Raw genomic sequence first — 25,476 nt, forward strand, 5'->3', positions numbered from 1 at the left:
AAGTCCCCGGCCACTAGGAGCGCTGCTTCTGGATGAGCATTTTCTTGTTTGCTTATGGCCTTATAGAGTTGGTTGAGTGCGGTCTTAGTATTGGTCTGTGGTGGTAAATAGACGGCTACGAATAATATAGATGAGAACTCTCTTGGTAGATAGTGTGGTCTACAGCTTATCATATGGTACTCTACCTCAGGCGAGCAATACCTCAAGATTTCTTTAATATTAGACATTGCGCACCAGCTGTTATTGACAATAAGACAAACTCAAGCTTCTTCCAGTTCGTGGTGAGTAATCGCTGTTCTGATATCCAGAAGTTATTTTTCGGTCACAAGAGACGGTAGCAGCAACATTATGTACAAAATAAGTAAAACAATAAGTTACAAACAAAGCAAAAAAAATAAAAAAATAGCACAATTGGTCAGGAGCATGTAAAACGTCATCCATCCTCTTCGGCGCCATTTTACAATCTTACAGGCGGTCAGTGTAGCAGTTAGGCAGACACTGTAGCTAACAATTCAAGTGTGTGAATAATCATCTCACAGAGTACCGACTGAAAGCTAGCTGGAATTACGGCCCCCGAATGGTGCGTTCTTTGCTACCTTTTAAGTGTGAGACAGTTCCATTCCGCACCCAGATTTCAGAGGGGACACTTTGAAAAAGGAACATCAAAAAGCTTTTAGACATGACACAGATTGAGCTTTGATATTGTGAGGCAGTCCTCTCCCATTTGTCCTCTTTATCCATCAGTGAGGCTCAAACAAGGGCTGTTATGCAGATGGATGGAAGGAGAAGACTGGGGCTGGTGTGGCAGCAGACAATGATTTGTTTCCCTACAACAGCCGAGGGGAGGGAGGAGAAGGAAAGGAGAAGAGGGGAGAGGAAAGAAGGGGAGGAGATGAGGGGGGAGGAGAGGAAAGAAGAGGGAGAGGAGAGGGAGATGAGATGAGAGGGAAAGGCGAGGAGAGTGATGATGCCACGACACTGAGCCAGGCCATGCAAATCACTAAAGAGCAGAGGGGATTTAAACAGACAGACAGGCCACCACCAATCCTGGACTTGGCATTTTTCACAAAGCCCCCATAAGCCCCAAATGAGTGTCAACTTTTAATGATGGAGATCCAAGTTTCCCTTGAAATGTAAACATGGGTTCATGGTGCTGTACAGTTCAGTATGCTGCCTTGGTTTTTATTATTTTAGTCTGCATGTATGATTGTTGACTACAAAACACATCAAATTAGATCCCTCTAAATGCAGTGCCACTGTATAGGATATTAAAAGGGATTCTGATGAAGTAGGCAATGTTAATTTATCCGTAAGTGCTAATGTACATAGTTAAACAAATGTTATTCTCCCTAAAAATGGTTGCCACTTTGGTTTTCTCACCTCTGAGCATCCATTAAAAGTAAATCCTTTGCAAACTTACCTTGATAGAGAATTTGATCCCCGGAAAAGCCTGGCTTTAAGTTTGTGATAAACAGGTTTGTGTTGCTATGGTGTTTTGTTTAATGGAATTGTGTAAACAGGTTTAAGGAGCAGGGTTGTAGTGCTGCAAGAGTGTGGGGGAGAGGCACTCCCTCACCTTTTTCAGTTTGATAATACACGAAGCTGGTAAACTACTTCTGGAAAATGTATTCTGATAAATTCTAAATAAATAATATTTAATTTCTTCCCTGTCTTCTTGGGGGGCTCCCGAGTGGCGGTCTAAGGCAGTGCTAGTGCTAGAGGGTCACTTCAAATCCAGGCTGTATCACAAAAACATTTAAATAACAAATTACAACCGGTGGTGATTGGGAGTCCAATAGGGCAGTGCACAATTTGCCCAGCGTCGTCCGGATTTGGCAGGTGTAGGCCGTCATTGTAAAAATGTGTTGTTATTAACTGACTTGCCTAGTTAAATAAAGGTTAAATAAAAAACGATATATTTCTGGCGGTGACGATAATGATTAACTGTAGGCTACGTGTGTGCACTGCGAAGGTCCATCAGAGGCTTGACCACTTTGGCCAGTCATTTAAATTGGCAAACATTTATAAAGATTCACCAGCTGTTTCTATCCAGCCTTATAAACAAAATGAGAAGCCGCATGTTCACAACCACAAGCTTTAAAGGCTCGTCCGCAGCGGACCAGGCTGCAGGGCACACACCTGATACGTCAGGCAAACATCCTGGAGAGACAGCTGGCCAGAGCCTCTCCCTCCGGGATTCGGGCAAGAAGACATTTGCATCCTGTGCCAACGCTTCTCCCTCCTGTGTGCCTCCACCATCAATGGCTTTAGGGACTTTGTTCACAGTAGGGGACACTTGCCACGCGAGCTGAGAACACTGCTTAACTGTACATAATCTCCAGTGTTTGACTTGGGCGAAGCTCACCGGAGCTGAGTACCGGCACTTCCATTACTCTACTACTTGAGCTCCTGCTCAAAATTATTGTGGAGCTCCTGCACCTATATATATAAACAGTACCAGCACCCAAAATGAGTACTGGAACCTATTTTAGACCAAGTCAAGCACTGTACCTTGGCGGCGTGTTAGAGGGGGTTCAGCCACATGAACCTTATCATCACACCAACGAGATCTAGGATCCAAATTCACACTGTGTCTGTCTTGATGTTCATAAAACTCCACCGACCCCCTCTTGCACAGTGGAATCCAGAACCAAACGTGACCACTTGGTTACGGCGACACCGTTCTGCGGAGGAAATCCAAAGCCCAAGGAGCCTGACCCTCTGGAAGTTGTTGTAGCCCTCCTTGGGATATTTAGACTATTGGCTATTGGTTAAGACGCAAGGCCTGTTCTAGCTTGGGATGTCAGGGTGGGCAATTGGAAATATGAATTAGGCCAAGTTGAAGGCAATAACATTAAGATTATATTAGTTTATTGAGATGCATGGTTACACATCAAAAGCTTGATTTTATTTTATGTTTTAAAACAAATGTTCTGCAATTCTACATAGTAATGATTTATGTTCACTACTTTGTCAATTGATTTGATAGAATGTTCAATCTCTGCAAATAAATTATATGAATTGATATTTCACCTCAGTTTTCTTTTTATTCTGTAATAGGGTATATTGTAACCATGTGTTCAAGCTAATCAAAGTGTATTTATGATACAGCGTGGTGGAAGCTACACAATACAATGTAATGCCTACTCGCAACTAAAGCTCTCCCTGCAAACAGCACAGGGATATTAAGCTATATGTATTTGCATTTACATTAGGCTATAGCCTACAAATACCTATACCACGTAGCCGTAGGCCTATTAGGCTATACTGCAAATGATTATTGTTTGTTCCTGAACTGGCCGAATGGCAGAGCTATCCTTCAGCACCACAAGTTGGTGAAACTTTTTTAACATCATTGCATGATCCTGGCGCTGTTCTTTCAGCAGCACGAAGGGCCCTCCAATCGCTTAAAATAACACTCAAGATGCATATTCCCGTAAATAAATGCATATTCCCACTATAAATGCATTTTCCCATAAAACTGATTGAGAACAATCAAATGATTGGCATGCAGATTTGTACGTTTCACTGGTAAAATGTGAATCATTATCATTCACGATTGACTGTGATGGCCTATTTTGAAATTAGGTATGCCTAACTTGGTAATTGAGGGTATTAAAAATAAATATTGAGACAATATGTGTGGGTATAGGCTAGAGGTCGACCGATTATGATTTTTCAACAGTGATACCGATTATTGGAGGACCAATAATTGGTATAATCGGTATTAAATATATATTTGTAATAATGACAATTTCAACAATACTGAATGAACTTTTTGAACACTTTTATTTGAACTTAATATAGTACATAAATAAAATCTATTTAGTCTCAAGTAAATAATGAAACATGTTCAATTTGGTTTAAATAATACAAAAGCACAGTGTTGGAGAAGAAAGTAAATGTGCAATATGTGCCATGTAAAAAAGCTAACATTTAAGTTCCTTGCTCAGAACATGAGAACATATGAAAGCTGGTGATTCAATATTCCCAGTTCTTCAATATTCCCAGTTAAGAAGTTTTAGGTTGTAGTTATTATAGGAATTATGATGCGTCAACTATTTCTCTCTATACCATTTGTATTTCATATACCTTTGACTATTCGATGTTCTTATAGGCACTTTAGTATTGCCAGCCTAATCTCAGGAGTTGATAGGCTTGAAGTCATAAACAGCGCTGTGCTTCAAGCATTGCTAAGAGCTGCTGGCAAACGCAGTAAACTGCTGTTTGAATGAATGCTTATGAGCCTGCTGCTGCTGCCTATCACTGCTCAGTCAGACTGCTCTATCAAATATCAAGTCATAGACTGAATTAAAATATAATAAACATCGAAATACGAGCCTTTGGTCATTAATATGGTAAAATCCGGAAACTATCATTTTGAAAACAAAACGTTTATTCTTTCAGTGAAATACGGAACCGTTCCGTATTTTATCGAACGGGTGGCAACCTTAAGTCTAAATATTGCTGTTAGATTGCACAACCTTCAATGTTATGTCATAATTATGTCAAGTTCTGGCAAATGAATTACGGTCTTTGTTATGAAGAACGATTCATGCGGCCCAAACTGTTGCATATACCCTGACTCTTCTAGCACTGAACGCAAGAGAAGTGACACAATTTCCCTAGTTAATATTGCCTGCTAACATTAATTTATTTTAACTAAATATGCAGGTTTAAAAATAAATACTTCTGTGTATTGATTTTAAGAAAGGCATTGTTTATGGTTAGGTATATTTGTGCAACGATTGTGCTTTTTTCGCGAATGCGCTTTTGTTAAATCATCACCCGTTTGGCGAAGTAGGCTGTGATTTGATGATAAATTAACAGGCATCGCATTGATTATATGCAATGCAGGACAAGCTAGTTAACCTAGTAATATCATCAACCATGTGTAGATAACAAGTGATTATGTGAAGATTGATTGTTTTTTTATAAGATAAGTTTAATGCTAGCTAGCAACTTACCTTGGCTCCTTGCAGCCACAAGGTCCTTTTGACGCTGCACTCGCGTAACAGGTGGTCAGCCTGCCACGCAGTTTCCTCGTGGATTGCAATGTAATCGGCCATAATCGGTGTCCAAAAAGGCTGATTACGGATTATTATGAAAACTTGAAATCAGCCCTAATTAATCGGCCATGCCAATTAATAAGTCGACCTCTAGTATAGGCAGACGTTGCAAAAAGAGGATGAATTTTATGCATATTCTATAGTAATATAGAATTATATTATATAGATTTATATACAGTGAGGGAAAAAAGTATTTGATCCCCTGCTGATTTTGTACGTTTGCCCACTGACAAAGAAATGATCAGTCTATAATTGTAATGGTAGGTTTATTTGAACAGTGAGAGACAGAATAACAACAAAAAAATCCAGAAAAACGCATGTCAAAAATGTTATAAAATGATTTGCATTTTAATGAGGGAAATAAGTATTTGACCCCTCTGCAAAACATGACTTAGTACTTGGTGGCAAAACCCTTGTTGGCAATCACAGAGGTCAGATGTTTAGTTGGCCACCAGGTTTGCACACATCTCAGGAGGGATTTTGTCCCACTCCTCTTTGCAGATCTTCTCCAAGTCATTAAGGTTTCGAGGCTGACGTTTGGCAACTCGAACCTTCAGCTCCCTGCACAGATTTTCTATGGGATTAAGGTCTGGAGACTGGCTAGGCCACTCCAGGACCAACCTCTATCATCTAGATGTTCCGCTAGCGGAACGTCTGCTCCAATATCCAATGATGGGCGGGGTGCGAAATACAAACTCCTCTAAAATCCGAAAACTTCCACTTTTCAAACATATGACAATTTTACAGCTATTTAAAGACAAGACTCTCGTTAATCTAACCACACTGTCCGATTTCAAAAAGGCTTTACAGCGAAAGCAAAACATTAGATTATGTCAGCAGAGTACCCAGCCAGAAATAATCGTTATACAATACGCCCTACCATTGTGTGACTTACATTCCACCTTTTACTCTGTATGACAGGGCATTCAGATGAACCTGTTTGTAGATATGACTACAAAGAAATCTGATACTTTACTCTAAAGAAATATCTGGAATAGCTCTTATAACTGTGACTATTTCTTAACAGTCCAGTAGAAGGGTAGAGACTGGTATCCATAATAGAAGTGTATGTGCATATTCTATTACCACTGACCCTCTCTGTGCTTCCCCCTGGGCTACCGTCCTCCTCCCCCAGGCTGCCTGTATCCCTGTCCTACTGAGCAACGGCTGGGAGCTGCCTTTTTCTGAGATCATCGACTGGAGCAAAGCAGCTGTCATCGGGGACGAGAGGCTCCTACTGCAGGTAGGAGACTGATGGAGACCTCCTCCCTATGACACTTCTCTCTCTCTCGCTCTCTCTCTCTCACTCGCTCTCTCATGCTATTATATAGTACCGTAAGCTGTACCTTGTGCTAGAACACAAGGCATTCACAACTCACATTGGGCTCTAAAGTAGCCCTTAGTAAGGACCACTGGGATGGATAACTTTTACCGCTCTCTCCATAGGAATATATTAATACAATTTTGCAAACGTACTACAGTAACTTTTTGGTGGGTCATTATTGTCCTATCACAGCGCTCCTGTTTGCTGTAATATTCTGTTTACCTCAAACTACTCTCTCTTATCATTCAGCATTAGTTGCAGTTTCACATTTATTGGGGTGAGTCTTGTCCTTGAGGCAGAACTGAGTGATTTCCGCTAGATGGGGTAGCTGCAAAGTCAAAATTAGCTATGTTGTAAGAATTCATGCATTTTTTTCGGTCTTAATTTAAGGTTGGGGTTAGCAGTGTGGTTAGGTTTAAATCAATTTTTTTGACCTTGTAGCTGTTCCAGCTAGTGACAGCTCTGCGGAGCTGCCTCCAGAAGAAGAATCATTATGAGAAACGCTAACCTGCGCATTCCTACATTCCTTACCCTTTGTTAGCTTCATAAACTAGCCATCCTTTAACTTTACACACTATACCAAGTATCCAGAATTAGAGGAAGGGATTCCTCATCTTGCCAGCCACACCCACGGTTTCAGAGGGGCTTGTTTGCAAAGGGGTGTGATGAAATGCCAGTATACCTACACATATTAATCCACCCCATCACTGCAACCGCCCACCCGTCTCCCTAATGTCTCCCAGAGCATGGGCCCTGCATCAATCAACTATCCCATTAATTATGTCATTCAAGATGTATGATATTTATATTCTTTAATTACTGAACTTATTAGCAGCTGATGTGGCAAAAGGGAAGACGTTTGATTTACGATATGCAAAAATGTCACCCAGAACATGAAAGTAAATGAGGAAATGATGTGTGCCGAGATATGACAGGATTTAACTCGGTGTCATTCACCTTCTTGTCTCAGTTCCATCCCCAACTTATGAAATCAGAGCAATTATTAGAGGAGCTGCCTGTTGCCGTTGACCTGGGAACGACCCATGGTTCTATTGAAACCCGACACATTTATTTGATCTCAGACTATTGATACACACAAAGATGTGCACTCAATTGCGAAATTGAGTCAACACACAATGCAAATGCAGCCTATTAAAAGCCGTAAATGGTTTTAATACAAGTCCTGTAATTATTTGTGATTATACGCTGTTGAATGAAAGACATTCAGAGATGCTAGCTATTGTTTTTTCTCACTCTCTTCACCCCCTAGTTACAAAGTCCCTGTCCTAAAAGCATGCTAATTGTTGTCAGATATGTGTAGACGTGGAAAATATGCTGTGACAGGATATGAGGCACTCAAGGACGTTTTGTCTCTAGAAGAAAGAAAAAAAACATAATGACAGCATTTGTTCACTAGGCACAAATAAATGTTACATCTAATTAAATTAAGCACTTAGAAGTCAGACACACCAAGAAAACTGAGGGCCGATAGGTACTTAGAACAGTAGGAGGCTGTTCCTTCTCTTGCTAGAACAAAATATGTACCTGCTGCGTGCCAACCTGGTACAGACAAACCTGCCGTTTCTACTTGTAGAATCGCCCTGCTTGTCAGTAGCCAACTTTGAGCCAATCAGAGAACACAAACCTTCAAGTGGGAGAGCCAATAAGCACTTTTCCCTGTGTAATCCCTCCCCTTTTCTAAAACAATAAAGCTGCATAATACATGTTTTTTTACCAGAGCAAGTATTTACATATTTTATTTCTAGCTAAGGCTCTTTGTGTTTGAAGAAGGATTTTTTTTGTTAGGTTTGATAATATGCACTTTTTTTCTTTGCTTCCCTCCATGCGAAACAATCTGATTTATAACCAAATAGTATATCCTGGAAAATATACTTGCCGGTGTAACCTAAAACATTATCCCAGTTTGATATGCTGCTTGTGTATGCATTCCGATATCAGCTAAAAATAAAACATGTTTTGGTCATGGAGTTAAGAAGCACATGGCTAGTGACACTACATGGCCAAAAATAGGTGGACACCCCTTCAAATTAGTGGATTCGGCTAGTTCAGCCACACCCGTTGCTGACAGGTGTATAAAATTGAGCACACCGCCATGCAATCTCCATAGACAAATATAGCTTAGTGACTTTCAACGTGGCACCGTCATAGGATACCACCTTTCCAACAAGTCAGATTTCTTCCCTGCTAGAGTTGCCCGGTTAACTGTAAATGCTGTTATTGTGAAGTGAAAAGGTCTAGGAGCAACAACAGCTCAGCCGTGAAGTGGTAGGCCACACAAGCTCACAGAACGGGACCGATGAGGTGCTGAAGCACGTAACAATTGTCTGTCCTCTGTTGCAACACTCACTACGAGTTCCAAACTGCCTCTGGAAGCAACGTCAGCACAAGAGTTGTTCGTCGGGAGGTTCATGAAATGGGTTTCTATGGCCGAGCAGATGCACACCATGTGCAATTCCAAACGTCGGCTGGAGTGGTGTAAAGCTCATCGCCATTGGACTCTGGAGCAGTGGAAACGCGTTCTCTGGAGTGATGACTCAGGCTTCACCATCTGGCAGTCCGACGGACAAATCTGGGTTAGCCGGATGCCAGGAGAACACTACCTGCTCTTATGGATCATGCCAACTGTAAAGTTTGGTGCAGGAGGAATAATGGTCTGGGGCTGTTTTCATGGTTCGGGCTAGGCCCCTTAGTTCCAGTGAAGGGATATCTTAATGCTACAGCATACAACGACATTCTAGACGATTCTGTACTTTTGTGGCAACAGTTTGGGGAAGGCCCTTTCCTGTTTCAGGATGACAATGCCCCCGTGCACAAAGCGAGGTCCATACAGAAATGGTTTGTCGAGATCAGTGTGGAAGAACTTGACTGGCCTGCACAGAGCCCTGACTTCAACCCCATTGAATATCTTTGGGATGAATTGGAACACTGACTGCAAGCCAGGCCTAAACACCCAACATCAGTGCCCGACCTCACTAATGCTCTTGTGGCTGAATGGAAGCAAGTCCCCGCAGCAATGTTCCAACATCTGGTGTAAAGCCTTCCCAGAAGAGTGGAGGCTGTTATAGCAGCAAAGGGGGGACCAACTCCATATTAATGGCCATGATTTTGGAATGAGATGTTTGACGTGCAGGTGTCCACATACTTTTGGTCATGTAGTATAGTTGGCTACATTAGGTTCTACCATTTCACAATAGCCTTGAATCAATAGTTATTACTTCTAAACAAAATACTTTTGGGTGGATCTTTGTTGTTTGGTTTACTGTTTGAATAGACGCTGAGATTATATTTGATTATCAATACAAAATGGGCTACTTTGATAAATAGCCTATATAGCCTATAGATCAGATCAAGGAACGAAGCAACAACACTGCCCCCACGGCTACAGTCTTAATTTTCAGGTAGTACAAAGTATGTTAAATGCACTGAGGTATAATAAGAATGGTTATTGTCGGAGCGTATTGTAAGGAGCCGCCCTTCTTGGCTCACATCAACACCATTATCCCAGAAACCCTAGACCCACTCCAATTTGCATACCGCCCTAACAGATCCACAGATGATGCAATCTCTATTGCACTCCACACTGCCCTTTCCCACCTGGACAAAAGAAACACCTATGTGAGAATGCTATTCATTGACTACAGCTCAGTGTTTAACACCATAGTGCCCTCAAAGCATATCAATAAGCTAAGGACCCTGGGACTAAATACGTCCCTCTGCAACTGGATCCTGGACTTCCTGACAGGCCACCCCAGGTGGTAAGGGTAGGTAACAACACATCCACCACGCTGATCCTCAACACAGGAGCCCCTCAGGGGTGCGTGCTCAGTTCCCTCCTGTACTCCCTCACTCATGACTGCATGGCCAGGCATGACTCCAGCACCATCATTAAGTTTGCCGATGACACAACAGTGGTAGGCCTGATCACTGACAACAACGAGACAGCCTATAGGGAGGAGGTCATGCCTGGCCATGCAGGCCCTGTGGTGCCAGGACAACAACCTCTCCCTCAACGTGATCAAGACAAAGGAGGTGATTGTGGACTACAGGAAAAAGAGAACTGAGCATGACCCCATTCTCATCAATGGGGCTGTAGTGGAGCAGGTTGAGAGATTCAAGCTCCTTGGTGTCCACATCACCAACAAACTAACTGTCCAAGCACACCAAGACAGTCGTGAAGAGGGCACGACAAAACCTATTCCCCCCAGGAGACTGAAAAGATTTGGCATGGGTCCTCAGATTCTCAAAAGGTGACTGGTTGCATCACTGCCTGGTATGGCAACTGCTCGGCCTCCGACCGCAAGGCACTACAGAGGGTAGTACGTACGGCCCAGTACATCACTGGGGCCAAGCTTCCTGTCATCCAGGACCTCTATACCAGACGGTGTCAGAGGAAGGCCCTAAAAATTGTCAAAGACTCCAGCCACCCTAGTCATAGATTGTTCTCTCTGCTACCGCACGGCAAGCGGTACCGGAGCGCCAAGTCGAGGTCCAAGAGGCTTCTAAATAGCTTCTACCCCCAAGCCATAAGACTCCTGAACATCCAATCAAATGGATGATGCCCCCCCCCCCCCCTTTACACCACTGCTACTCTCTGTTGTTATCATCTATGCATGGTCATTCATTTTAACAGCTCTACCTTCATGTACATGTTACCTCAACTAACCCTTGCCCCCGCACATTGACACTGTACCGGTACCCCCCTGTGTATATTGTTATTTTACTGCTGCTCTTTAATTACTTGTTACTTTTATTATTATTCTTACTCGTATTGGTTTAAACTACATTGTTGGTTAGGGGCTCATAAGTAAGCATTTCACTGTAAGGTCTACACTTGTTGTATTCGGCGCATGTGACTAATAAAATTTGACTTGTGACGAAAAAAGATATTGCAACACTGCGCTTCGCACCTTACCTTCCGTCTCCGTAGTGTGTGAATTTACCTTAACAGTCTTGCTTCCGTCCTTCTCCTTGCCCCAACCTGTGCTCAAAGCAGGGACCCACTGAACATGTACAGTGCATTCGGAAAGTATTCAGACCCCTTGACTTTTTCCACATTTTGTTACACTACAGCCTTATTCTAAAATTGATTAAATTAAACATTTTCCTCATCAATCTACACACAATAACCCATAATGATGAAGCGTAAATAACAGATACCTTATTTACACAAGTATTCAGACCATTTGCTATGAGACTCGGAATTGAACTCAGCCGCATCCTGTTTAAACTGATCATCCTTGAGATGTTTCTACAACTTGATTGGAGTCCACCTGTGGTAAATATTATTTGGAAAGGCACACGCCTGTCTATTTAAGGTCCCACAGTTGACAGTGCATGTCAGAGCAAAGACCACGTAATGAGGTCAAAGGAATTGTCCGTAGAGCTTCTAGACAGGAAGGGTACCAAAACATTTCTGCAGCATTGAAAATCCCCAAGAACCCAGTGGGCTCCATAATTCTTAAATAGAGGAAGTTTGGAACCACCAAGACTCTTCCTAGAGCTGGGACCCTAGCCAAACTGAGCAATTGGGGGAGAAGGGCCTTGGTCAGGGAGTTGACAAAGAACCCGATGGTCACTCTTACAGAGCTCCAGAGTTCCTCTGTGGAGATGGGAGAACCTTCCAGAAGGACAACCATCTCTATAGCACTTCACCAATCAGGCCTTTATGTTAGAGTGGCCAGACGGAAGCCACTCCTCAGTAAAAGGCACAAGACAGCCCGCTTGGTGTTTGCCAAAAGGCAACTAAAGGACTCAGACCATGAGAAACAAGATTGTCTGGTCTGATGAAACCAAGATTGAACTATTTCGCCTGAATGCCATGCGGTGAAGCATTGTGGTGGCAGCATCCTGCTTTGGGGATGTTTTTCAGCTGCAGGGACTGGGAGACTAGACAGGATTTTCTGATGTTTTTCATTTGTATTTTTATTTATTTATTGTTTACTTCAGTTTATTTAGTAAATACTTAAAACTGCATTGTTGGTTAAGGGCTTGTAAGTAAGTATTTCACTGTAAAGTCTACACCTGTTGTATTCAGCGTATGTGACAAATACAATTTGATTTTATTTGATTGAGGGAAAGATGTACGAAGCAAAGTACAGAGAGATCCTTGCTCCAGGGCGCTCAGGACCTCAGACTGGGGTGAAGGTTCACCTTTCAACAGGACAACGACCCTAAGCACACAGCCAAGACAATGCAGGAGTGGCTTCGGGATAAGTCTTTGAATGTCCTTGAGTGGCCCAGCCAGAGCCCGGACTTGAACCCGATCAAACATCTCTGGAGAGACCTGAAATTAGCTGTGCAGCAACACTCCCCATCCAACCTGACAGAGCTTGAGAGGATCTGCAGAGAAGAATGTAAGAAACTCCCCAAATACAGGTGTGCCAAGCTTGTAGCATCGTACCCAAGAAGACTTGAGGCTGTAATTGCTGCCAAAGGTGCTTCAACAAAGTATTGAGTAAAGTGTCTTAATACTTATGTAAATGTGATATTTCAGTTATTTCTTTTTTATACATTTGCAAAAATGTCAGAAATTCTGTTTTTGCAAGGGAAACAACTCCTTCGAGGTCTCAGAACGAGTGACGTCACCGATTGAAATGCTACTAATGCGCACCGCTAACTAGCTAGCCATTTGACATCAGTGACATGACCCAGGCATTCACACACACTTCAAATGAAATGAATGGGGTGGTAAGTGCAGCACAATGCACACAACACTAAATGCTTTATCAAGCTAGCTATCGAGCAAGATGATGAAGAAATAATGTAATTCACTACATTATCATATACTGCCAGTGCCAGTTCACTTGCTAGCTAACGGTAGCTAAACAATTAACAACGGAATTTTCCAGGTAGCACAACATAACTAGCTAGCTACTCCACTGACTCTCGGCAGCTAACAGGCAGCTGCTTTATTCAAAAACAAATCCATTGTGATTTAATTATGGTATTACCAGCGATGCTAGTTATCTACACTGAACAAAAATATAAACGCAACATGCAACAGATTAAAATGTTTTACTGAGATTAAATAAATTCCGTAGGCCCTAATCTATAGATTTCACATGACTGGGAATACAGATATGCATCTGTTGGTCACAGATACCTTAAAAAAAAGTAGGGCCGTGGGTCAGAAAACTAGTCAGTATCTGGTGTGACCACCTTATATTGCCGGAAACTGGAAAACGCTGATATACACGTCAATCAGCATCACAAACATGCTCAATGGGTGACATGTCTGGTGAGTAAACAGGCCATGGCAGAACTGGGACATATTCAGCTTCCAGGAATTGTGTACAGATCCTTGCGACATGGGGCTGTGCATTATCATGCTGAAACATGAGGTGATGGTGGCGGATGAATGGCACGGCAATGGGCCTCAGGATCTTGTTACAGTGTTGTATCTGTGCATTCAAATTTCCATTGTGTTTGTTGTCTGTTGCGTATGCCTGCCCATAGCATAACTCCACCGCCACCATGGGGCACTCTGTTCACAATGTTGATATCAGCAAGCCGCTCGCCCACACGACTCCAGGATCTGCCATCTGCCTGGTACAGTTGAAACCGGGATTCATCTGTTAAGAGTACATTTCTCCAGCGTGCCAGTGGCCATCGGAGTTGAGCATTTTCCCACTGAAGTCGGTTACGACGCCGAACTGCAGTCAGGTCAAGACCCTGGTGAGGATGGCGAGCATGAAGATGAGCTTCCCTCTAACAGTTTCTGACAGTTTCTGCAGAAATTCCTCGGTTGTGCAAATCCACAGTTTCATCAGCTGTCCGGGTGGCTGGTCTCAGACGATCCCGCATGTGAATAAGCCAGATGTAGAAGACCTAGGCTGGCATGGTTACACGTGGTCTGTGGTTGTGAGACCGGTTGGACTTACTGCCAAATTCTCTAAAACGACATTGGATGCGGCTTATAGTAGAGAAATGAACATTAAATTCTCTGGCAACGGCTCTGGTGGACATTCTTGCAATCAGCATGCTAATTGTGTGCTCCCTCAAAATGTGAGATATCTGTGGCATTGTGTTGTGTGACAAAACTGCACCTTTTAGTGTGGCCTATTATTGTCCCCAGGTGCACCTGTGTAATGATCATGCTGTTTAATCAGCTTCTTGATATGCCACACCTGTCAGGTGGGTGGATTATCTTGGCAAATGAGAAATGCTCACTAACAGGGATGTAAAGAAATGTGTGCACAACACTTGAGAAAGATTTCTGGAGTCTTTTATTTCAGCTCATGAAACATGGGACCAACACTTTACATGTTGCGTTAATATTTTTGTTCAGTGTAGTTGTGGTCATATGGCAAGTATCTATGGAAACATTTAACTGCCTAAACTCAATTGGAAATGCAAATTGGGAAATTATAAATCAATATCATATTTGCAATTTTGCCTTTTTGGTGACAAAATTCTAAATGAAATGTAAGAAAAGATATTGCATTATCATTTTCATGATTGAGTATGCATAATGTCTGCCTATTTGAAAAAGAAGTAGCAAAGTGTGACACATTTAAAAATCAAATGTAAATGCTTAAAATGAAAAATCATTTATCATGTTTGCCATTTAATTTCCTTGTTGTGATGCCATGAATTGTGACAAAAATTAAAAATAATTCTCAATTGACAATGCTTTTCCATACTCTGTGTCAAAATTCAAATGATCAATTGCTGTGCTTCATTTTGCAATTTCGTTTCCTCATTTGAGTTTTCATTTTTGACCTGTGTTGATTGTAAATCAAACTGTGGGCAGGATTTCAATAACATGAGGTGGAAGAGAGGTTGGTTGTGCTTGCTGGCAGCAGTCACTTTCGGTCATAGCTCTATCGATGTGACACTAGCCAGTGCGAAACCCCACAGAAGAAGAAAACACCCAGTGTGTGCGAGGAGTTTGTGGGAGGGGACTATAAATCTCAGTGGAGGGGATATGGGGAGCTACTAGTAGCCAGCTAATTAGCTATTATATGTAGCTAGCTACTGGTAGGTTAGATAGATAGCTAGTAGCTAGCTGGCTATGAAGAGGCACTATTGGCTAATGTTACTGGCTAACGTTAGCTAGCTAGCCCACTGGTGCTGGCTAGCTACCTTCACAACAAGACATCATCGTGGCACACCTTTAGGTACGGTAAGTATTTTTTTTGTCTTGTAATTTCACATTTGGAAGCAATAGTGTGCAACTGCAGCCAGCAATTCGGATGTCCTGCATGTGCGGCTGGCATCCAACGTTATTGTGCATTAATGCCACCTAATGTACTGGAGCGCCCCCGCCCCCACCTGTCCTAACAAAAATATTTACCAATAGAAGTATAAAGAGCTGTTCCTGCAGATGCAGGAATGCCCACATGCAGGAACTCCCCGAATTGCGGGCCGCAATTGCACCCTTCCCTTTGGAAAGTGCCTTGAAACATTTAGCTGGATAACTAGCTAGATTGCTAGTTATCCAGATAGCTAGCAAGCTATGATGCACTAAAGTTACTCTAGAGGGGATGATTAATGGTATGTTGCTATTCAAAAACAAGGGAATTATCTGAAAGCATGTAATTAGACTTTATAGTGTAACGTCATATGTAGAATTGAACATTTTGTTTTACTTTTGTTCTCTTTTTGGCACAGCTCTCACACTGTGTGTGTGTGTCTCTCTCTCTGTCCGTCTGTCTGTCTGTTATAGCATGTCTGTGTGTCCATCTATCTGTTTAGGAGTTCCAGATATGGCTGCAGGAGAGTAGTGGCGTACCACACTGGAGGGCATCTTCACTGAGCAATGAGCACATGTAGGTGTGTACAAGCAAGTATCCTTTATAAAGTGCTACCACTTGGATAGAGGCAGAGGTTGCAAGCGTAGTTTTAAGTTTTATTGTCACATGCACAAGTACAGTGAAATGCCTTTCTTGCAAGCTCTAACCCTAACAATGCAGTAAGCAATAACAATGTAATACTGGAAAATAACAAGGTAGAACAAAAACATAAGCAATAAGAAGAACACGATAAAGTATGTAAGCATACTATATACAGGGTCATTTCCAGTACCATATTTACAATGTGCAGGGATACTGGATTGATATAGGTAGATACTGTATGTATAGGGTAAGGTGACTGCGCATCAGGATATATGATAAACAGAGTAGCAGCAGCATACATGATGATTGTATGTGAGTGGGTGTGTATAGAGTCTGTGTAAATGTATGTGCATATTATGTAGGTGTTAGAAAATTATGGAGTGAGTGTTTGTATGTGTGTTGGAGAGTCAGTGTGTGGAAGTGTGTAGGGCCCTGTGAGTGTGCATAAGAATAAAATACAAAGGTCAACTCGGGTAGTCTGTGTAACCATTTTGTTAGCTATTTAGTTAGCTATTTGCCTTTTTTATGGCATGGGGATAGAAGCTGTTCAGGAGCATGCTGGTGTCAGTCTTGATGCGCCGGTACCGCTTGCCATGTGGAAGCAGAGAGAACAGGCTATGGCTTAGGTGGTTGGAGTCTTTAACGATTTTCCGGGCCTTCTTCTCACACCGCCTGATATAGAGATCCTGGATGACAGGATGCCCAGTCCCAGTGATGTACTGGGCTGTCCGCACCATCCTCTGTTGCGCCATGCGATCAAGACCGGCGCTATTGCCATACCAAGCAATGATACAGCCAGTCAAGATGCTCTCAGTGGTACAGCTGTAGAACAATTTGAGCGACCCATGCCAAACCTTCTCAACCTCCTAAGGGGGAAGAGGCACTGTCGCTCCTTCTTCACGTCTATGCGCGTGTGTGTGGATCATTTTAAGTTCTTAGTGATTTGGTCACCAATGAACTTGAAGCTCTCAAACTGCTCCGCTGCAGCCCTGTCGATGTAGATGGGGGCGGCTCGCCCCCCCACCCCTGTTTCCTGTAGTCCACGATCATGTAGCACCCTACATACAAAAGCTTGCATTGCAAAGAGAAGAAGCACAGATAAAGGAAAAAATACTTATCTCCATGTATGACCAATGGAAGATCCAAGCCCGCAAAGCAAGAGAGCAGCTAAAGTCAGACATAACAGAGAGCCAGCTGGCATTTCTGATCGACATATTGGAGAAAGGAAAGGATGATGTCGTGAGCAAATATCTTGAAATCCGAGATCACGTCACACCGTCAACTGAGTTAAGGCGTCGTGTTGACGCATGTGAGGCAGTTACAGCAGATATGATCAAAATTGCCTATGAAAGGATATCAGGCATTGATGAAGAGTTTGATGCCAAACAGGAAAAATGTAATTTCCATGAGTTACTTGATCGCGACTACACTCGCTCCATATACGGATCTACTGTCTCACAAATGAGTCACAAGTCTGTGTAAAACAAGTGTCGTGTCTTTGGGCACCATTAAACTGAAGACAAATTTATCAAATAACTCCCTGTAATTATTATTCCGCGATTAAACTGATTAATCGTTTAACTGTAATTAACAAGGAGATCGGGGCACCAAGGAAATTATTCAGATTACAAAGTTATAATTTTCCTAATATAACTTTCCTATATTATAACATTACATATTATATTATAGTATCTGACCGATTATGTTCTGGTTTAAATGGTGTATTTTACCTCGTCCAGTCTCATTCCAAACGTCGTAGATTGTTGTATCTGCACGAACCCAGTCTTCACTAAGTCATCCATACATCAACTGTCTTAAAATCATTTATTTACTAAACAAAGTAATTCACAGAAAGCATACAAACAGTAGTTATCGTCACAAAGAAATGGTAGAGTAATGTTCCCTAGTGGGCTAAACCGGCATGGCGGCTTGTTAAACAAACAAGGGGGTTGGGGGCAGCGGAGAAGGCACACAGAGTTGATAAATATTAACAACTGATATGCTAATCCTTCGCACATGAATGCTCACTCATTCGGGAACAATTGCAATCAATATATATTTACGCTCAGTCTGTCGTCGGGATCCTTGTTGGAGAGTTTTTGTCCTGTTGGAGAGTTTTTGGCCGCGTTCTCTCTCTCTCGGTTAGAATAGATCTTTCAAAGCGACATTCATTAATGTCGTTATAGAATGGATGTTTCGTCGGTCTTCGCGTTCAATGATATCGAATTTCTAGCTGCAGACTATTAATTAATATCAAAGACTTGTTATTATTCTGTCGGTATCGATAGTCTAAAAGTTTAACCACGTGGTATGGTTAAACTTCAGTAGAGGGTTGCACGGTCAAACCTATTTGCCAACTCGTAATGGAGTGGAGGCCTGGTCTAAAGAAAGAAATTGTGGATGGGGGTTTTATACTGAACATAGAGAAGGCTGTCACATGACGCCTTGTCTTGTCTGTGTCCCTGGGGGTGTGCCGATGACTTAGTTAAGCTTTTGAACAGAAATACAATTCTCTCACATTAACATCTCAAAATATTCCAAATAGCTTTAATCTTATTAAATCATTTTATACATCCATTAGATGTAAGTCTCATCGCTGAGGCTAGTATATAAACCTTAGTATGGTAATATGGCCATATTGTCTCTAATGAGCCTCACAAAATTGTACCAAGCAGACCAGTTCGTAGCTGGATTCTTCACCGATCTTTTATACCTTCTCCGGAACATAAATGTCGTTCGGTTCTCCAATTCTGTGAGGTGGAAGAATTCCTTTGTCTCTCTATGAAAACCCACTCTGTCTCAAGACTGTGGCCTGTTAGGCAGGACATTCCCTTTGGAATTTACGACCGCCTTCACACAGCCTTGTGTCAGAAGTATAGAGGTCGGGGGATGGTGCATAGAAAACCCAGAGGGCAACGTCATGACAAAAGTTACACAAACCTTGAACAATAGTCAAGAATTCCCCATTTTCCAGGACTTTGCTACTTTTATGACGATGGAAGCAGAGATTGCCTGCAATCCGATAACTTCTTTCTATGCTCTCCGTTCACCCGAATGTACCACTGAGAAACAAAATGTCAGGGAGACCAAGAGGAACAAGACAAGTGTTCTCAGCACTCAAACAATCACAGATAGTGAGAATCAAAAGTCAGCTAAAGGAAGTGCAAGGCCTTCGTGTATGTTTTGCCAGGACAACAAGCATCAGCTCCATGGCTGTTCTAAATTCATGACCAAGTCTCTGGATGAGCGAAGGAAATATGTGAAAGAAAATAAGCTTTGCCATAGGTGCATGAAACCTGGTCACAGTGCAAAGAACTGTCATAATCGCCATACCTGGGACACCTGCAAAGGAAAGCATCCCGCGTGTCTCCACGATGACAGTTATGTAAAACACTTTCCTGTTTTACATAACTGTCATTGTGGAGACACCTCTGCCAATTTCTTCCCCAAATAATATGGACGAGGCAGCAACTGCATTGTCACTCCACGTAGCTGGAGAAGAACAATCTACTAACACTTCCATGATTGTACCAGTGTGGGTGTCATCAACGAACAACTCAGATGCTGAAAAACTTGTCTACGCCCTGCTTGATACTCAGAGTGATACTACATTCATTGACCAGGAAGTGAGCAACGCTTTACAAGCAGACATGTATCCAGTGAAACTAAAATGAACTACTATGATAGGACGTGACACAGTTGTGAAAAGTGAAAGAGTCTCAGGGCTTCATGTGAGAGGTTACAGCTCCACCATCCGTATCGATCTTCCTCCTACCTACACCAAGGATTGCATACCTGTAAACCGCACCCACATTCCGACCTGTGAAACGGCCAAGCACTGGAATCATCTCTCCACAGTAGTAGATGAAATCCCACCACTGAAGGATTGTGAGGTTGGGCTTCTGATAGGCTACAACTGCTCAAGGGCAATGGCACCAAAACAAGTGATTTTAGGTGGAAATGATGACCACTACTCTGTTCGAACTGACTTAGGATGGAGCATTGTGGGGCGCTCATCGCCATTCCTCGATACACCAAGTGTCGCTAGTCTGTGTCACAGAGTCATTGTCAAAGAGATCCCCTCAGTAACCCCTGCAGATGCTATTCACATTCTGGAGTCCGATTTCAAGGATGCCAGTGAAGATGGCAAGACCGTGTCTCAGGATGACATCCTCTTCCTGAACAAGCTGAATGATGGTATAAGGAAAAATAGTCATGACCATTATAAAATGCCCTTGCCTTTTAAGAAGAGACCCGATATACCCGACAATAAACAACTCGCCATTGCTCCCCATTCAAGTCACGTGGGTGGCGTCTGGGAGCAACAGATCAGAATAGTGAGAGGTATCCTTAGCTCCACACTCTCACTCTCTTCTGGTAGACTAGATGATTATTCTCTACGAGCCTTCTTCTACGACGCAATGGCAATTGTAAACAATCGCCCACTCACCGTTGACAACCTCAATGATCCAAACAGTCTTGAGCCACTCACCCCTAATCATCTGCTTACTATGAAATCTACCACAGCTCTACCTCCTCCAGCCAGATTCATCAGGGAGGACATGTATGCTCAGAAAAGTTGGCAGCATGTTTAATATCAAGCAGAACGGTTTTGGAGACGCTGGCGAAAAGAGTATCTAGCCATCGCCATCAGACAGCGCTGGCACACCCCGACGAGAAACCTGCAGTTTGGTGACATAGTGATGATGAGAGATGATGATCTGCCTAGAAATGAGTGGCGGATGGGTAGAGTCTCAGAGACTACTGTTGATAAAGATGGACTAGTAAGGAGAGTCAAAATATGTGTTGGTGATCGGAGGTTAGACAAGACAGGCAAGCATCTCACCAAGCTGTCATTGTTCCAACGCCCAGTTCAAAAGATGGCTTGTTGCTGGAGACTGGTTAAGATATATGCTCCACCAAATCTCTTTACATCCTATATCTAACCATGATCTCTTCTATTTTTGAGTCATTTGTGCTATGATTCCATACCCTTCTGTTACCCTATTTCTGGTCTTAGGTCATTTAAAGTACAGAAATCATTTGTTCTTTGTGTATATCATGTACATTGTTCCAAATCACTCCTGATTTAGTGGGAGTGTAAATGAACCCCTAAAACGAGTGTCCAATCATAATGTCTGCTCTATATTTGGACTTTTATTTTCTTGTATGAGCTTTCTATCCTCACTGTATATTTGACAGTTTTAGTGTGACTTTTATTTTGAAAGCAGGTTTTTTGCCTTCTCTGTTTTACGTGCCAACGGTATATGGGAAACGGACACAAGAGAGGAAAAGGAAAATACGTTTTTGTTAAGGTTGTTCAAGCACCCAAGAAACAACGTCAGAGGACAAGCTCTTACGGTGTGTTTATGGAAATGATACCGCATGAAACTTTCATGAACCATCAGTTTGAGAGTTGAACATTCTTTCAGCTGGGGATGCTACAGGAACCGTACCAGAGAATCTGTAAGGGAGCAGATGATCTATGATATGGATTGGAACCAGTCTGATTCTTATGAGTTCATGTTGTCTGATTTGAAGGCTACAAAAGTTATTTTGGGAAGAAAATACTTTTCTATTTTTAGCTCATTTGATCCCAACCTGACAGTGTGCCTTTCAACCAGTCTTTTTTGTGTTCCAACCCTGTCATTGCTGTGTACGGGCAACCCCAGCAGGTCGTCCAGCAGACGCTGCCCTCTCCTGTCGCTGCCCTCTCCTGTCTTCCAGTTGATGCTGTCCAAGCTGCCCACCATCACAGCAGCACCTAACCCAAACCCTTTCCCTACCCCTTACCCTAAACCGGGTTCGTATCATAACCCAACCCCACCCCTTATCCTAAACCGGGTTCGTCTCCAAATCCCAACCCTACCCTCCCCATACACTGATACATCACTCTTTCCCTTCTTTGAGCCCACCTCTCTCTTTATTTATGGTTTTGTTTAGTCTGATTTTGTTTTGACTCCTGTTTTTTTTTATATTTTAATTTTTACAATTTTAAGAGTTGTATAAGTCTTATTATTCTTATTATCATCATCATCAGACGGGTAAGGATGTTCTCCCATAGGAAGCAAGGGCTGGAGGGGCACCAAAATGGCTGAAAGATGCCTTCATGCCCTGATCTGCACTCTGCTATTTCCCTTCATGGACTAAAGCACAATGGATTTGTACAATTGGTTAGTCTAGTTCAGTGTTCTTATTTCTTGCCTAATGGGCAACAGTGTGAACATTGTCATCACTACCTTTGCTATAACACCTCATTGAACTACTCAATGAGACCATTCTTGGGTAAATTGAGTGAATGAATGATTGGTTATGACAACATGCACTGAACCGGAACATATGGTTGTGAACAACAAAAACAACAGGATATGTGAATTCAATTGTGTCTAGTGCACTTCATACGTTGTACATTGATAATCTTTGTCTCCATCCATGCTAACACTTTTGCATAATTTGTGCTTCTTTTTCACAGACAGTTTTGGATGATGACCTGTCTCCATAACTGACAGGAACCGAGAAGGAATATCATCACCAATGATGCTACTAATATTTCTAACTGTACTGATAAGGAAGAGGGAAGACATCCATTGTCGCTGAACTGCTTGACGTGTTCAGTCAAAATTACAGTGCCACTTTCTTACCAGTAGTCACATGTTCAATAAGAAGTTCTATACAATACCGAAGTGTTTTTGCTCTATAATGAGGTTCTGCCAATCATATGTTGGAAAACATTATCGAGAAAACCTACAGTAGCTGAACACTGTGATAGTAACCTGTTTGTTGAACAACAGTGATTCTAAGAACAAGAATAGCTGTTACCTATAGGACAATGTATCTATCACAGGTCACCAAGGGTACAGTAAGGTAAAACCTTAATAAAATCATTTGTGATGCTTAATTGTGCATGCCTCTCATTTTCCAACAACTTAATATGCAATAAAGTTATACCTATGGCTTGCATAACCGACTCAGTTTCCCTTGTTAGTGTTCTCCCTGAGATTTGAAGGTTGGACAGTTCGATCCCTGGCCGATTCATACCAGACTGTAAAAATGGGACCTGATGCGTCTCTGCTTGGCACTCAAGATAGATTGAGATAGATCGGGGGTAAGGCCCTGCGATTGACTAGCATCCTATCCAGTTGGTGTACTGGTACATCAAGCTGCCTCACACTACAGAAACAGGAGATAGGCTCCTGCTCCTATGAGCCGTTGTGGCTCACACAAGCAAAGTCTCACGCAAAGTTACCCTCTTACTTAATTTGACTTGCAGCTTTAACAGTATTGAGTCAAGGAAAATAAATGGGAGATAAATTCACCTTTCAGCAGGACAATAACCTAAAACGTAAGGCCAAATCTACACTGGAGTTCCTTACCAAGAAGACAGTGAATGTTCCTTACCGAGAAGACAGTGAATGTTCCTTACCGAGAAGACAGTGAATGTTCCTTACCAAGAAGACAGTGAATGTTCCTTACCGAGAAGACAGTGAATGTTCCTTACCAAGAAGACAGTGAATGTTCCTTACCAAGAAGACAGTGAATGTTCCTTACCGAGAAGACAGTGAATGTTCCTTACCGAGAAGACTGAATGTTCCTTACCGAGAAGACAGTGAATGTTCCTTACCGAGAAGACAGTGAATGTTCCTGAGTGGCCGAGTTACAGTTTTGACATAAATCTACTTGAAAATCTATGGTTAGACTTGAAAATGGTCTAGCAATGATCAACAACCAATTTGAGTGCGCTTGAAGAATTTGGAAAATAATAATAGGCAAATATTGTACAATCCAGGTCAGTAAAGCTCTTAGAGACGTACCCAGAAAGACTCACAGCTGTAATAGCTACTAAATATGATTCTAACGTATTGACTCAGGGGTGTGAATACTTATGTAAATTTGATATTTCTGTATTTACTTTTCAATAAATTTGCCAACATTTCTAAAACATGTTTGAACTTTTTCATAATTGGGTATTGTGTGTAGATGGGTCAGAGAAAAAAATATATGTTTAATCAATTTTGAATTCAGGCTGTAACACAACAAAATGTGGAATAAATCAAGGGGAATGAATAAGGCACCGTATATTTTTATTTTATTTGTTGGACCAGAATGATTTTAGTAGGTTATTTCCATCTACTCATCTCTTAAAATGTGCTGACTTGCCTCTCACCATAGCCAGCTAGCTAGCTAACGTGTCTAACATAGATGGCTAACTATAGTACATATACTAACGGCTGTCCTAGCCAGTATAGCAAAGATTATCTGAGTCATTCAGTAGATAGCACAGCTTCGCCTCTTCCTCTGTGATCCAGAAATACTTTACAAAATTAAGAGTACATGTTTTTCTGTCTGAGCATAGTTGGGTCATTCCTACTTTGTGGTGCCTTTTGGACCTCAACCCTTTTGGAGAGAAAAAAGGTCTATTTTTGTGTTTTAGTATTCTATGAGAAAAAGGACATGTTTGACTTTCAGAAAAAACATATTGGTCAAGCTCAGGCACTTATTTTTTTAGGTGCATTTTCCAACCTGTTAGGTGCATAAGGGTGGAAATGTGGAGCCCAAATTAGCCATAGCTCTGTGAGTGAGAAAGATTGAGCGAGTAAAATGGTCAACACTTTTAACAGTATTCTTACTTCTCTTTCAAACATATTTTAACATTTAGAAATGTGGTTAATTTTCTCTATAATTTAGCCTAACAGGGTGGAAATGTATGAGTGGGACATACAGACTAACAACATGAAACATGGAAAAATAGATCAAATGGAGTGTCTATATTTATGTACTTTTGCACCATTGTTTTCCCACCAAAGAAATTATGACACTTCCTGAATGTGGTGTCATTTTAGAAAGGGGTTATTTTCATAAATGGAGAATTACAACAAACTAACAGATTGGAAAGTGATATCAGAGACACAGAAAATTATAAAATAAAATATTAAATACAATAATCATGAACAAAAGTAATTGATGAGAGAGAATTTAACTAGGACTATAAAATAATATTATATTTTAAGGCTTATTTCTCATGGAAGTTCATGAGTAGCACCCGGGGGACATGGCAAAAAAGCCTACATCCACAGAAAAAAAAGTTTTCAAAATTATTCCCTTTCAAGTTCCATATTTTTGTGTGTTTAATGTAAGGACACCTGACCTTTTATATTTAAAGCCTTTTGGAATCCACATTTTACACTAAATATAAAGTGATGTCCTGGGGACAGAAAAGGCACTGTAG

At 41.8% G+C, this 25,476-nt stretch overlaps 1 protein-coding gene across 2 annotated transcripts in view; it reads left to right on the top strand.

Annotated features, from left to right (window-relative positions):
• LOC115174806 (exostosin-1) overlaps positions 1–25,476 on the top strand; it is a 307,505-nt gene that overhangs the window by 243,693 nt on the left and 38,336 nt on the right. For both annotated transcript variants that reach the window (XM_029733720.1, XM_029733721.1), the window contains exon 4: positions 6,205–6,312. In XM_029733720.1, the coding sequence (XP_029589580.1) occupies positions 6,205–6,312 (108 nt within the window). The remainder of the gene's footprint in view (positions 1–6,204; positions 6,313–25,476) is intronic.

Source organism: Salmo trutta, chromosome 35 (assembly GCF_901001165.1).
Source record: "Salmo trutta chromosome 35, fSalTru1.1, whole genome shotgun sequence".
NCBI classification, from domain to species: Eukaryota; Metazoa; Chordata; class Actinopteri; order Salmoniformes; family Salmonidae; genus Salmo; species Salmo trutta.